This window comes from Geotrypetes seraphini, chromosome 15 (assembly GCF_902459505.1).
Source record: "Geotrypetes seraphini chromosome 15, aGeoSer1.1, whole genome shotgun sequence".
NCBI classification, from domain to species: Eukaryota; Metazoa; Chordata; class Amphibia; order Gymnophiona; family Dermophiidae; genus Geotrypetes; species Geotrypetes seraphini.
Window position 1 is genome coordinate 71,842,770 of NC_047098.1, and position 15,419 is coordinate 71,858,188.

Below are 15,419 nucleotides of genomic sequence, written 5' to 3' on the forward strand. Positions count from 1 at the left end.
AAACCTGGGACCTGGTGGATTGTAAGGCTGCCTTTGCATCAACCTTACCCCTCCAAAACCTTACATTTGGGGGGCTAAACCTTACACCTACTTCAGTGTGCAGGGAGCAAAGGGAGGAGCAGGTCTGTGTTTGACATAAATGTGAACAATGCCAGTGTAGTGTTCCCGACTCTTTCTAAACAATGCCTCACTCTTTTGTATGGATATGGTGAGTTGGCCATGGGATTATTCAAATATTTTTTTGTGGTTTTCTTTTTAAGAATCTGTAATTGTGGCAACTTGTGGCGGAGACTCTGTTTGTGTAATCGACTGCGAGACAGGGAAAGTGCTGAAAAAGTACAAAGTGGCCAAAGAGGTGAGATTTGTATTGTTATAATATTTTATGAATTTAAAAACAAAACAAAAAACCTTTTGCTTTTATTCTTTCCTTTTCTATTTTTAAAAGGAGTTTTTTCCTAATTGAATGTGAAATATTATATTACATTAGTGTCTTCTATCCCGCCAATACCTTTCAGTTCTGGGTGGTTTACAACAAGAGTTGGCATGGGCATTTCCAGGGAGAATACATGGTTAATAGATGTAGTGTGCAGGTTTAGTTAGATCATTTGACAAATTTCTTGAATAGAAAGGTTTTAAATTCTTTCCTGAATGTTTTGTAGTTGGGTGTTATAGTCAGCAGATTGGAGAGGTGGCGGTCTAGTTTCGCTGCTCTAGTGGCTAATAGTCTGTCATATATTTTTTTGCTTTGTATACCTATGATTTAGGGGTGGGTAAAGTGTGCATGAGTTCTCCTCGGTCTGGATGTGTTTTTCCTGATTAGGCAGTTGCTCGATAGCTTGGTCTGTTTCCATTTAGGGCTTTGAATAGAGTGCAGTAGAATTTGTATTGTATGCGTGCTTGTACTGGGAGCCAGTTTGAATCTCGGAAGGCGGTGGTAATGTGGTCATATTTTTTCAGCGAGTAAATCAGTCTAAGAGCTGTATTTTGGACTGTTTGTAATTGTTTTAGCATGTTGGTTGGGCATGACAGGTATAGGATTTTATAGTAGTCCAGGAGTCCTAGGATTAGCGCTTGTACCAAGAGTTTGAATTGTTCGTTGTTGAAGTATTTTTGGATTTGCCTTAGGTTGCGCATGATTGCGAATGTCTTCTGGATCGTTTTGCTGATTTGAAATTGCATGGTGCAGCCTTTGTCTATCATTATTCCCAGCAGTTTTAGGTTGGGTTGCATGGGGTATGTGATGGAGTCTATTTCTAGGTTTGTTATGGTTGGGGTTTTGTTTTGTTTTTTCTAGAAGTAAACAGCTTTAATTTGTGATCTCTCATCCATTTTGACATTGTTTCTAGTGCAGTGTGTAGTTCGTTGTGTTGGGATTGGTTTGGTCGAAAGGCAGGAGGATAGTGCTGTCATCTTCATAGTTGTATGAAGTTATGCCTATTTCATCTAAGTGTGTGCCAAGTGTGGTTATGTAAAGGTTGAAGAGTGTTGGAGATAGTGGGGAGCCTTGGGGGACTCCGCAGGGGTTGTTCCAGGATTCTGACTGTTCCTTGTTTGCTTTAACTCTGTATTTTCTTGAGCAGAGGAATCCTTCAAACCAATTATAGACTTTGCCTGTGATTCCTATTGCCTCCAATGTTTGTAGTAGGATGTTGTGATCTACTAGGTCAAATGCCGCTGTGAGATCGAATTGTATGAGTAGCATTTTTTTGCATTTACTTAGGTTAGTAGTGTTTCTGTGCTTTAGTTGCCTCTGAAGCCTGATTGTGAGGGGTGGAGTATGTTGTGGTTTTCTAAGTATTTGGTGAGAAGTTTTGCTACGAGGCCTTCCATTAGCTTGATGTAAAGCGGTATGGAGGCTATAGGTCTGTAATTGGATGGCTAATCTGTAGCTCTCTTTGGGTCTTTCAGGAGAGGGATTATGATGATTTCGGATAGGTCTTGTGGAAATTGGCCCTCTGTTAGAATGTAACTGATGAGGAAATAATATGGCGGCAGCATGTTAGCGGTCTGACTATAAGTTCTGTCGTGCCGTACAATATACATTCTTACCTTTTCGGGACGACCGATAATGCCCCATAGTAAGCAAAAGGGCTTTCTTCGGGCAGACCTCTCCACGCCCAGATAGTGTTGATGGATCGCTTTTTGACCAGCTCACAAGCCAGTATTGAAGAGGGAAGGAACCCAGCTGTAACTCCGATGGAGGGAGCCACCGGAAGCTTGGGGCTTGAGATCTCGTCCCCCCCCCGGCAGCCCGTTTGTCACCTAATCCAGTGCAGGCAGATGTTGAGAGCGTGAGTGCCGAGGTCCTGATGAGTCCAAAGCCCTCGTGTAGTGGGGGGCCTCAAGCCGACCTGAATGCTGAGTCTCCAACATTACAAGAAGCGGGGGAGAAACGCTCTTCGCAGGTGATATTGGACGGCATTTGGTGAGTACTCCAGAAGCTGGAAGTTGCTGTTACCAAATGTACTAGTAAAATCGATGATCTTTCAGCCTCAGTTCACAACATACAAACTGAGACTAACTTAAAGTTTGACAATATTAATAAGGAAATAGCCTCAATTCAAAACTTATCGGGAACACTGGTTAAGGATAGACTCTTTTTTCAGAAAAAAAATTGAGCAGTTTGAGAATTACAACAGAAGACTTAATTTAAGAATTTTGAATTTTCCTAAATCTGCAATTACTGCTCCTATTGATATGTTCAAAAAATATTTGATTGAAAATCTAAAGTTTTCCTCAGACTCAATTCCGCCTATCAATAGGATTTACTGTCTACCAAATAAATTGGATAATTCTCGAGATAACCAGGTTGAAAGACCACAATCGATAGCTTTAAATTTAACTGACATTTTAGAAAATTCCCAAGAAGAAATTGAATATCGTGGAACAATGATAATATCCTTTGTATTTGAACAAGACCTTAATGCTGTATTAAGAATTTTTTTCCAAAATTCTCAAAGTCTCTTTATGGGTCAAAAAATTTGGATCTTCCCTGATGTGACAAAGTCTACCTAAGATCGCAGGAAGTTATTTCTAGCTATGAGGGAAGAAGTAAAAGTTTGGGTGTTATGTTTTTACTTAGTTACCCCTGTAAATGTTTAATTAGATACACTGGGATCAAATATGTCTTTTTTTGTTCCTGAACACCTTCGTAGCTTTCTGAACACTAAGAAAATGCTATAGGGCAGTCTAAAAGGAAAAGGCTGGCTGTTTATTAGCTTGTTAAGCCATTTTATTATGTATTAATTCCTAGGAATATAAGATCTCCTTGTCTTTTTCTTACTGTTTTCCCAAAGGTATTGAGGACTTCTTAAGAGTTTAAAAATATGATAGAACTGTAATACCTAAAAATTTATGGGATATCTATGTTAGGATACTTCTACTTTATTTTCTTGTACAGTGGAACCTTGGTTTACGAGCATAATTCATTCCAGAAGCATGCTCATAAACCAAATTGCTCGTATATCAAAGCAAGTTTCCCCATAGGAAGTAAGGGAAACTGCTTTGATTGGTTCCACCTCCTCCCCCCCCCCCAGGCTACCGGCACTGCTCCATTCTCCCCCCCCTTGAGGAATCCGACGCTGTTCCAAACCCCTACCCGCTATCCGGCTTCCCCCCCCCCCTGCGAACCGGCATCCTCCCCCCCACTCGCATTGCCCCCCCCTCCACCGTGATCCTACTTTCCCCCCCGCCCCCGAGCAGTCAATGACACTTCCTTTACCCGACTTGGCACCAGTGCCAGTGCCCGAAGATCCTCCCTCTTCTGGCGCGGCCTAGGCTGGGCGGTGCGTCGGAGATCCTCCTTCTTCTGGTCTGGGCTGGGCTGGACTGGCTTTGAGCATTTGCACATGCACAAAGCCTTCTGGTCTCGCTCTCAATCTCGGAGAGAGCAAGACCAGAAGGCTTTGAGCATGCGTAAATAGTGATATTTTTTAAGTTCAAATGTTATTTCCTGATGCACTTGTTGTAAGTTGTAAAAATGAATAAAGAATATTAAAAAAAAAGAGATATTGTTTCTGAAGAATTCAGCCAGTTGATTTGCTGTGGGGGGAGGGGCAGTTTTGGTGGCTAAGTAGGGTTTGGTGTCTGTGAGTTCCTTTAGTAGTTTGAAAAGTTTTTTGGTGTCTTGGATTTCTGTGCCTATTTGACTGATGTAGTATGATTTTTTTTTTTTCTTTTAGCTTTTGTTTGTATTGTTTGTTCAATATTCTCCAGGTTGTTTTTGTATGTTCTCGGTTGTCTTTTCTCCATTCTCTTTCAAGACATCTGCATTGTCGTTTGAGTTGTAGTAGTTCGTTGTCAAACCATTTGTCTGAGCGTCTGCAGATTCTGGTTTTTATTTATTGTTGTGTCATGTCTTCAAGGATGGCTGTGCTTAGAGTACGCCAGTGGTTTAGGAAATCTTTGGGGTTACCATCTTGGATCATGGTGTCTACTTTGTTCCAGAATTTAAGTGGATCGATCTTTTTGTGTGTTTCGTATGTTAAGCTTTGGTTATTTTGTTTGGTTTTGCCCTGTGTCCAGTTGATTTTGAAGGTGTGAGACCATGTTCCTTTTGTAGTGTGTATTTCTTGTGTGGTGGATGTTTGGGACATAAAGGCAGCTATGTCGAGTTGGTGGCCCTTTCGTGTGTGGTTTGTGGGTCCAGGATTCTGTAGGAAAGGGTTTTGAGGAATGCGAGGAGGTTTTCTGTTTGATTGGAAGATTCGTCTTCTAGGTGCAGGTTAAGATCACGGAGGATTAGGTTGTATGTTGATGTGAGGGAGTTGTAAACCGCTTGGATTCTTTTTAGACTTTTATGCAGTATATAACATTTTTAATAAATAAAAACATATTTTTTTTTTCAACCCTATGAAGTTGGAAAGAATTATTCAAAAGGGGTCAAGAAATGTCTGGTGGCAAAATGCCTCTCCACAAGTTTCACATGAGTTCCTATGAGCGTCGGGAGCAGCACAGCGCATTCAGCGCAGCTCCCTGCGCTAATAACAACTATCATGGTTTAGTAAAAGGGGGGATTAGAAACATATATAGTGAAACATAAAAGTTGGGGTATTCAGCCCTTCAGACTGCCCCACTTTCTCATAAACTATCATCACCCCTAAAATCTATACTCCTGAGAAAATTAAAGGGCATGGGATAGGTGGCAAAGTTCAGTTGTGGATTAGGAATTGGTTATTGGATAGAAAACAGAGGGTAGGGTTAAATGGTCATTTTTCTCAATGGAGGAGAGTAAACAGTGGAGTGCCACAGGGACCGGTGCTATTTAACTTATTTATAAATGATCTGGAAATTGGAACGACAAGTGAGTTGATTAAATTTGCAAATGACAATAAACTGTTTAAAATTGTTAAAATGCATGTGGATTGTGAAAAATTGCAAGCGGACCTTAGGAAATTGGAAGACTGAGCATCCAAATGGCAGATGAAATTTAATGTGGACAAATGCAAAGTGATGCACATTGGGAAGAATAACCTGAATCACAGTTACCGGATGGTAGGGTCCACCCTTGGGGATTAGTGCCCAAGAAAAGGATCTGAGTATCATCGTAGACAATACGATGAAACCTTCTGCCCAACGTGCAGCGGCGGCTATAAAAGCAAACAAGATGCTAGGAATGATTAAAAAAGGGATGGTTAACAAGACTAAGAATGTTATAATGCCCCTGTAACGCTCCATGGTGTGACCTCATCTGGAGTATTGCATTCAATTCTGGTCTCCTTATCTCAAGAAAGATACAGTGGCACTAGAAAAGGTTCAAAGAAGAGCGACCAAGATGGTAAAGGGGATGGAACTACTCTTGTATGAGGAAAGACTAAAACAGTTAGGGCTCTTCAGCTTGGAAAAGAGACGGCTGAGGGGAGATATGATTGAAGTCTACAAAATCCTGAGTGGAGTAGATAGGGTACACGTGGATTGATTTTTCACTCCGTCAAAAATTACAAAGACTAGGGGACACTCGATGAAGTTACAGGGAAATACTTTTGAAACCAATAGGAGGAAATTTTTTTTTCACTTAGAGAATAGTTAAGCTCTGGAACGCATTATCAGAGGTTGGGATAGGAGTGGATAGCGTAGCTGGTTTTAAGAAAGGTTTGTACAATTTCCTGGAGGAAAAGTCCATAGTCTGTTATTGACAAAGGCATGGGGGAAGCTACTGCTTGCCTTGGATCAGTAGCATGATCCCAGGTACTAGTGACCTGGTTTGGCCACCATGAGAACAGGCCACTGGGCTTGATGGACCATTGGTCTGACCCAGTAAGCCTATTCTTATGCTCTTATACATATGTTCTTGCAGAAAGGGTGGTAGATGTGTAGAACAGTCTCCCAGAAGAGGTGGTGGAGACAGAGACTGTGTCTGAATTCAAAAGGACCTGGGATAGGCACGTGGGATCTTGGAGAGAAAGAGATAATGGTTACTGCGGATGTGCAGACTAGATGGGCCATTTGGCCTTTATCTCCCATCATGTTTCTATGGATTTGACACTCGATAGTTTTTCTAGTAGCTGTGACCTCGGTGAGACAAGTCTCAGAACTCCAGGCTCTTTCTTTCCTTAAAATCTCTGACATTGCAGTCTTTTTATGCACTGTTCCTTCTTTCCTGCCAAAGGTGGTCTCAGCGTTTCATCTCAAACAGAAAGTTTGATTTCTAGCATTCCAGTCCACAGATTCCAAGAAACAGGACCGGATTTTGAATAAGCTGGATGTAAGAAGAGTACTTCTTAGATATCTGGAGGTGACTAATCCAGTTAAGTGAGGTGCGCCAGTTTCCAAGACCACAATTTCTAGATGGATCTGAAGGGCCATTTTGTCAGCATACATTGTTTGTGGGGAAACAGTCAAGATATTCCAGTGGATGTTTCTTTGCCTTAGCAGAGCAGATCCTCCCACAATAGCTATTCAGGTGTGGGGAAAGGGTGAGTTTCCAGATCTGGTGAAAGGGTTTGTAGAGATTGTCCTTGTTAAGATCAGCTGGAGAAATGTGGAGGGTAATTTAAGAGTAGTATAAGAGTAATGTGTTTCAGGTTTGTGGAGATGGCAGTAGAGCTCTCAGTGAAGTAGGAGGGTTACAGACGGAGTGGATTCCGTCTACAGAAGCTTGTTGCTGAGGGAGATAACCCTCAAGTTCAGAATGACACACCTTTCTACTGGAAAAGATATTAGCAAGGTAAGAACCTAATTTTTGTTATTTGCTCTCCAGTATTGCTATGGCTTCAGCAAAGCCATTCTAGTGATGCAGTTCTTTAACTTAAAAGAAGTATTCAGTTTTGCTTTTCTCTAATACATCACATAGTCCACCAGGTTTTGTATAGATTGGCTAAGGCCTGTTTTGATGCATTGTGGGAGATATATAAGCCAGGAAGGGCACTACGATCGGAAGGAAGGATGATATTAACAGCAGAGGGGAAAAAAACCCCTGCTGATGATTTTGAAGCTAGAGAAGCCAGGCTGGGGTTGAACTTTAAAGTTATAAACCTTCAGAATCAGGATTTCATCTCGCCTGTTTTTTGCTCCCCAAAATCCCCTCTTCACTAAGCAGGAGAAATTAGATAATTTAAAAGGCATATCCCATGTTGGTAAACTAGGGTCTTCCCTCCCCTTCAGAATCACGGAGCTCTGGAATAATCTTACCTCCCCACTTCGTAACTTGAGCTCCCTTCAACTATTCCGTAAATATCTGAAAACTTGGCTATTCTCTAAAATGTAACTTTTCTTTCCCTCTCTGGTACACTAAGCCCTCTAACCTCTCTTTATACTTACTTCTATAATTCCATTGGAGTTCCATTCTTTCCCAATTCCTGTAAACCGTGCCGAGCTCCACGTTGTGGAGAAGATGCGGTATATAAACCCAAGATTTAGTTTAGTTTAGTTAGTTCTTAACCATTACTTAAAAATCCAGAAGGACCCAGCATATTCTGCCTTTAGGCAGCCATCTTAGATTCCCCCACCCCCATCTCTTGTTTTCCACATTTAAAATTGATTTACTCTAGTTTTAAATCTGGAAACAAGGAGGTTAAATGGGATTATTTAAGGGAATGGCTCAAAAAGAAATTAGGCGGTTACAGATAATCCAGAATGCCTCTATTAAATTAATTATGGGAGCAAAGAAATTTGACCATGTAACTCCCTTACTTCAAAATGCTCATTGGCTTCCGGTGTCTCATCGTATTCTATATAAATTATGTTTACTTACATTTAAATCTCTATTATTTAAAACTCCAACTTTTATTTATAAAGCATTGATACCTTATAATTCTTCTAAATTACTGAGATCAAACGACCAACATTTATTGGTCATTCCCTCTCTTAAAATTATTAATACTCGAAGGCAATTTATCTTTACTATTACGGCGCCTCAGACTTGAAACTTACTCCCGCTATACTTAAGAGAGGAGAAGAACTTGGAAAAGTTTAAGAGCAAACTTAAGAGTTTTCTTTTTAAAGATGCATTCAATATTTAATTGAAATGTTAACTGCTCTTTCGTTTTTTTTTTTAACTTACCTATTTAGTAGTCTTTCCATTCCTCTTGTGCTTAACCTTTAATTGTTGACTCTTTCCTTTCTAAGATTGTATTTCTTTCCTGCCTTCTCTATTGTGTCATGTATTGCGTTAATTAGTTTTTTAAATTATTTTTTGAAAACTTATCCCTTTATTAATTATGTATGTCTACTTCATGTATATTTTAAATATGTATTTTGCTGATTTGTACATCACTTAGAATTTGGAATAGGCGATTAATCAAATAATAAATACTTGAAACTTGAAACATACTCTAGGTATCAAAGTGAGCTGGAAGAAGAATGGAGCCATACATCGATCCCTGCTAGCCCCAAGTTAAACAATGTTCTTGTCTGTACTATTCTTAGTGTAAACATTCAGCTTGAGTTACCATTCATTTTATGGTTTCATGTCTGTGTTATGTGTATTCTGGCAGGAGTTTTTCAGCGTGGCCTGGACTTGCTTATCCATGGTGGATACAGAAGGGCAGAGAAGAAAGTTCAGTGTCTTGGCAGCTGCTGGAAGGCATGGCATTGTGAAGCTGATACACACGAAGGCCAACTTCTGCTATGGGGAGATAAAAGCTCACAAAAAGCCCATTTCGGTCCTTTGTTTCAGCCCAGCACAGGAAACATTCCTTTTTAGTAAGTGCTTGTATTGTTATTGAGCTAGCTCTGTAGCATCAAAGCATCAGCTCTCAGGTGGGTCTATTAAACTGAACAGGTGGGTCATTCTGGACTGTAGGGCATTCGCCCAGTGCTCATGGGGTTGGACAAGTTCCTGAAGGATAAGGGGATTGAGGGATATAGATAGAGGTAGAGATAGGATTATGGAAGGGTATAGATAGAAGAAAAATGGGGATTGAAAGGTTTTAGACAAAGGATCACTTACAGGTCATGGACCTGATGGGCCGCTGCGGGAGCGGACTGCTGGGCACGATGGACCCCTGGTCTGACCCAGCGGAGGCAACTTCTTATGAGTCATGCAGAAGAAATCCATACCGGGTTTTCAACTGCTCCTCCTTCAAAGAGGGCTCCACTACCCCCTTCATTTTTCCTAAAAATGCACATGAGCTGGAAGGTCTCTTTCTGATCGGCTCTGTATGTTTATTATTTTCAGTGTTTTTGAGGACCTGTTTGACCAGCCTGCAGGAGCATTTGTGGAGCTGGAGTCCATACCCCTTGTTAAGTAGTAGTAATTTATCAGGAGCTTGAGCACAAGCTGTGAGGCACCCGCACTGGTCTGGAGGGGCTTTCAGGATGCCAGCTGAGAGTTTATGTTGATTGATTGATTTGTTCATTCAGTTTTCTACACTGTTCTCCCAATCGATCTAATGTAGCTGGAGTAGTGGAGGGATTAAGTGACTTGCCCAGGGTCACCAGGAGCAGCGTGGATTTGAACCCATAACCTCAGGGTGTTGAGGCTGGAGCTTTAACCACCACGCCACACTCTCTCTCTTGTTTGGTTTTTTAGCTGCCACCACACATTAGGCAGAAGATTTCAGTATATTGTCTACGATGACACCTAGATCTTTTTTTTTTTTTTAAGTACTGACACAAGGAGGACCCTAACATCTGGTAACTGATTTGGATTTTTCTTTCCAATATGCATCTACATTTGCCCACATTAAATTTAATTTGCCATTACGATATTTTATTTATTCATTTATTTAACCCGTCCTCCCAAAGGAGCCCAGAACGGGTTTAAGAACATAAGAACATAAGCAATGCCTCCACTGGGTCAGACCTGAGGTCCATCATGCCCAGCAGTCCGCTCACACGGCGGCCCAACAGGTCCAGGACCTGTGCAGTAATCCTCTATCTATACCCCTCTATCCCCTTTTCCAGCAGGAATTTGTCCAATCATTTCTTGAACCGCAGTACCGTATTCTGCCCTATTACATCCTCTGGAAGCACATTCCAGGTGTCCACCACACGTTGGGTAAAGAAGAACTTCCTAGCATTTGTTTTGAATCTGTCCCCTTTCAACTTTTCCGAGTGCCCTCTTGTTCTTTTATTTTTCGAAAGTTTGAAGAAGAGTACATTCATAGTATGGTGAGAAATACAGTTTTTACAGCATTTAGAGTATAGACAAAGGGCTTTAGATTACAGTATAAACATAACATGCAGACTTAGTGGACATAGGGTGGATTAAATTGCAGCACATTCAGTGTAGATTTCACAGGGAGGTAAAATAGTTTTCTTAGCAAGTGGGTGCATGTTTGTTGTCAGGTTCTATTTGCGGTGGCATGCGAGTATTCATGAGAATCCGTTTGGCGTTTTAGGTCATGTCCTTAAGATCCATCTGCCAGATCCAATTTCCTAAGGTCTTCCTGCAATGTTTCACAGTCCACATTGGTTTTGACAACTTTTGAATAGTTTTGTCAACTGCAAATTTAATCATCTTGCAGCTTTCTCCAATTTCCAGATCATTTATACATGTTAAATAGCACCAGTCCCAGGACAGATCCTTCTGGCACTCCTATTCACCCTCCTGCATCGAAAAAAGTAGCCATTTAACTTTATTCTATTTTTCCTGTCCAATAACCAATTCCTAATCCACAACACAGTATTGCCTCCTATCTCATGACTTTTTAATTTTCTAAGGAGTCTCTAATGAGGAACGTTGTCAAAAGCTTTCTGAAAATCTAGATATACTAGCCAACCAGCTCACCTTGTTCACACCTTCAAAGAAATACAGGAAATTAGTGAGGCAAGACTTACCTTGGCTGAACCCGTGCTGACTCAATCCACACTTGACGCAAAAAAGGCCTACTTCTCCAAGCAACTACTAAAAACCTCCAACAGATCAAAACACCAGTTTTCATTGACAAAAAAGATATTCACAGTATCACGAGGAAACAACCGAACCATAAACACAAGCCTTGACAGTGATACGCTGTCCAACTTCTTTGCTGCCAAAATAGACACTATAAATTCCCACCTGGACGTAACCATGCAACAAACATCAATCCCACCCAACCCAGTCAGTGTACTTAACTCTACATCTGAAACCCTAAGTCACTTCGAAACCACCACATATAAAGACATCACCAAGATACTAAACTCCATTAATCCTTCAGGCTCCATCCTAGATCCCTGCCCATTGCACCTCCTAGTGACTGCAAAAGATGCCTTTATAAGCTCAATCCTTCCTCTTATAAACACCTCCTTACAAATGGGCTCAATCCCCTCAAACTGGAAATCAGCTATCATCAGACCAATTCTAAAAAAAAAACCCAGATGTCCCCAGGCACTTCAGGCCAGTCTCCAACTTGCCCTTTATCTCCAAGATCCTGGAAAAAAACTGTACTTAACCAATTCCTCTCCTACATCAACAAACAGGAAGCCCTATCTACCTATGAGTCAGTATTCAGGAAACTTCCACACAGAAATCATTCTTCTTGACATTATCAACAACTGCTGGAAACGATGTCCTACTGGTGCTACACTATTGACCGTCCCTGGAAAAGAGGAGGCTTAGAGGGGACATGATAGAGACTTACAAGATCATGAAGAGCATAGAGAAAGTAGAGAGGGACTGATTCTTCAAACTTTCGAAAACTACAAGAACGAGAGGGCATTCGGAAAAATTGAGAGGGGACAGATTCAGAACCAATGCTAGGAAGTTCTTCTTCACCCAAAGGGCGGTGGACACCTGGAATGCAGAGGGTGTGATAGGACAGAGGTTGGTATTGGGGTTTAAGAAGGGATTAGACGATTTCCTGAAGAAAAAGGGGATAGAAGGGTATAGATAGAGGATTACTATACAGGTCCTGGACCTGATGGGCCACCGCGTGAGTGGACTGCTGGGCACGATGGACCTCTGGTCTGACCCAGCAGAGGCACTGCTTATGTTCCCACTTCATACCTATCTATAGGAACCACCTACCTCCCTACCCCCAAATCAGATCCCTTAATAGGCTCCTGAACTTCAGGAGCACAATGAAAACCTCTTTCCAAAATTACCACCTCTGTAAATTAACTGAAGAGATCAACTGTATGCTAATTTAAAATGATCAGATTGTACACTAATTTTGACCCTCTATATGTCGAAACAAGACGACCCAAGGCTGCTGTACAAATGTAAACGCACAATCTGTTTGTCTACGCCTTCTGCATGTTAACTTGTAACCCGTTCTAAGCTCGTCGGGGATGACGGGATATATAATGAACCAAATAAATAAAGCTGAGGTTATTACTCCTTGAACAATTTTCCAATTTAGCCTTTTAAGTTTTGAAGTTTTACTCACAAAAGCAGCTTCAAGGCTTTTTCCATGTTACTGCATGCAGTTCAAAAGTAATGGAGGTAGAGTGTTATTCTATATTATCCAGCTTGTCTAAAATTAGTTGAAATCGCTTACCCACAGCAGCTTTCACTTCCACTGTAATTTCCAATACTCATTCAGAGCTAGGAGTGGTTGAGGGAGAAGTACTTTTGTCCACCATCTCAGTATCAATGAATCAGCCTCTCTTCTCTTTTTTAGTTAATTTAGATTCCATCCATCAAGTTCTGCCCAAAATGGAACTGAGTATAAATCTCATGCATGTTCGAAGAGAACTAGGGCGGAAATGCAGGTCTGATCAGCCTGATAAAGTGCCGATTACTGTGGGAGAGTCAGATGCTTAGCCCAACCGGAAGTCTGAATCATGGTTCATTTTAATCTCCATTCTAATTTTCAAGTCCATCACAATAGTTCACTGCTGTTAATCAGCAGCACTATATTTTTTAGGCTTTTGAAAGATCTGGCAGATTAGTCAAGAGAAGAAAAACCCAGTCTATCTTAAAGAATATATCAAGGGAAGGAAAAGAAAAGCAACTTAAAATTGAAAATGCAGATGAAGAGCAGAGAAATATCTCTAGAACAAGAACAGCTATTAAGCAGCCCTAGACAGGATCAGCTCATCACCTCTAACATAATAAGTTTTATTTTACTGTAAACACCAAAGGCAGGCCCATTAATACAGGGAGTCATCCAACTCTGAAGCTCATTCCCTGACACAGATGACTCAGACTGGGGTTGTGTTAAGCTGATATTATGCACACAAGCCGTTATTACCAGTCCTCCCATGTTCTTTTATGTTTGGGAATAATCAGCATAATTTCAGAATGTGTCTGTACTAGAGTTGTAACTTATTAGTCTGAGAGAAAAAAAAGCACACATCTAAAAATTTCACATCAGAAAAGAAGACCATGAGCGATGGAGCTGGTTTCTGGTGCTTGGAGTGCAAATTGCATGTCAACTTCCACATTTCACAGATCAGAGCTGCTCCTCTTACCTGCCTGAAATGGGCTATAAAGGGGTGAATTTAGGCATAGTAATTTCTGATAAACACAAGTAGCAAAGATTAAAAGAAGTTAAGATGTCAGTAAAATTACTGATGGTGAGCAAAAACACTGGGGCAATGTGTCTTATTTCTTGGTGCACTTTATGTATGACTCTGTAAGATGTTATTTTTGTCGTTACCAGCTGGGTCTTATGATAAGAGAATTATCTTATGGAATATAGGAGTTCCAGACTGTGCCTACAACTTCAGAGCCAGGTAAGAGCTCATCAAAGAGACAGAACATCGAGTGAGTAGTCATTGTTCTGACATTTCAGTTTTTAGGATTTCCCAGACTGTCTTCAGGGAGCATCACAGGCTAAATAAAAATAGACATTTCTGTTCAATCCTTTTCTTTCATTTCTATGCTGCTGCATGGCAGCTGTGAGATTGCTCACCTTTTCATCAGAAACCTAGAGAAATTCCTGTAAAGGTGAACCTGTTCTTGTTCATTAAACTATATGGTGATAACATATTGATCTAATAAAGCTAGGATTCAAGGGATAGAAATCCAAAGGACAGTGCATTATGGTCACTTGGAACTGGGATTGAGATACTGTCATCTACCAAGTAGGAATTAGGACTTGGGGTGATTCTAGCTGGTCTAAAAATAGTGCAACAAGTCAGGTGTGAGACAACTGGAGCATAAGACAGACAGACAGACAGACACATCTTCTTCAGTTTTGTGTTTCATCAGTGAGGTCCTTTTCATCTGTTTCATGCCACATTTATCCTGACCTCCTGGCTCTCTTTTGGTTTTCCTGTTCATAGCTTACCCAACAATCTAATTCACCATTGCTTATCAACTCTGTTTTTTCACACTTTGAATGAAAAATCCAAATTGACAGACCAGAAGTAAATGCAAATAAAGTAATATAAAGAAATACTTTAATTTAATTTTTTTTAATCTTTATTTATTTTACATCTTACAGGTGTAACAATAGATAACAGTTAAATTAAATTGAATACAACACTTGAATCTCTATCATTTTCAACATTAAAACATTAAAATTTTTAACCCATTCCCTCCCAATCCAACTATAACCTATGTGTTCACAAAGCTCATATACAATATTCTTTATTATTGGTCTAAATATTTAATAAAATTATAAAATCCCTCCCCATCCCTTCCTTCTTATTGCATTTATAATGGAAAAATGGTATTTATTCATTACAATATCTTGTCAATGGCCCCCAGATTTTATTAAAATTATTATAGTTCCCTCTTTGTAAAGCAATTGCTTTTTCCATTTTATAGATGTGACATAATGAATTCCACCAGAAGCAATAATTGAGTCTATTCCAGTTCTTTCAATTAAATGTGATTTGTTGTATGGCAACTCCTGTCATGATCAATAAAAGCTTATTATTGTTAGACGAAATTTGACTCTGTGCCCTCATTGATATTCCGAATAGAATTATATCATAAGATAATGCCACATGTTTTTCCAATAAACAATTTATTTGACCCCAAATAGATTTCCAAAAGGCTAAAATAAAGGGACAATAAAATAATAAATGATCTAGAGTCCCTACTTCGAGATTACAATGCCAGCATCTATTAGACTTAGAGCTATTCAACTTTCGTAATCTAACTG

At 40.2% G+C, this 15,419-nt stretch overlaps 1 protein-coding gene across 1 annotated transcript in view; it reads left to right on the forward strand.

The window, feature by feature from the left end:
* The window catches only part of LRWD1 (leucine rich repeats and WD repeat domain containing 1), a 41,565-nt gene that overhangs the window by 6,662 nt on the left and 19,484 nt on the right, over positions 1-15,419 (forward strand). Inside the window, exons 4-6 of the mRNA XM_033922860.1 lie at positions 261-355; positions 8,934-9,141; positions 13,968-14,040. Of these exons, the coding sequence (XP_033778751.1) occupies positions 261-355; positions 8,934-9,141; positions 13,968-14,040 (376 nt within the window). The remainder of the gene's footprint in view (positions 1-260; positions 356-8,933; positions 9,142-13,967; positions 14,041-15,419) is intronic.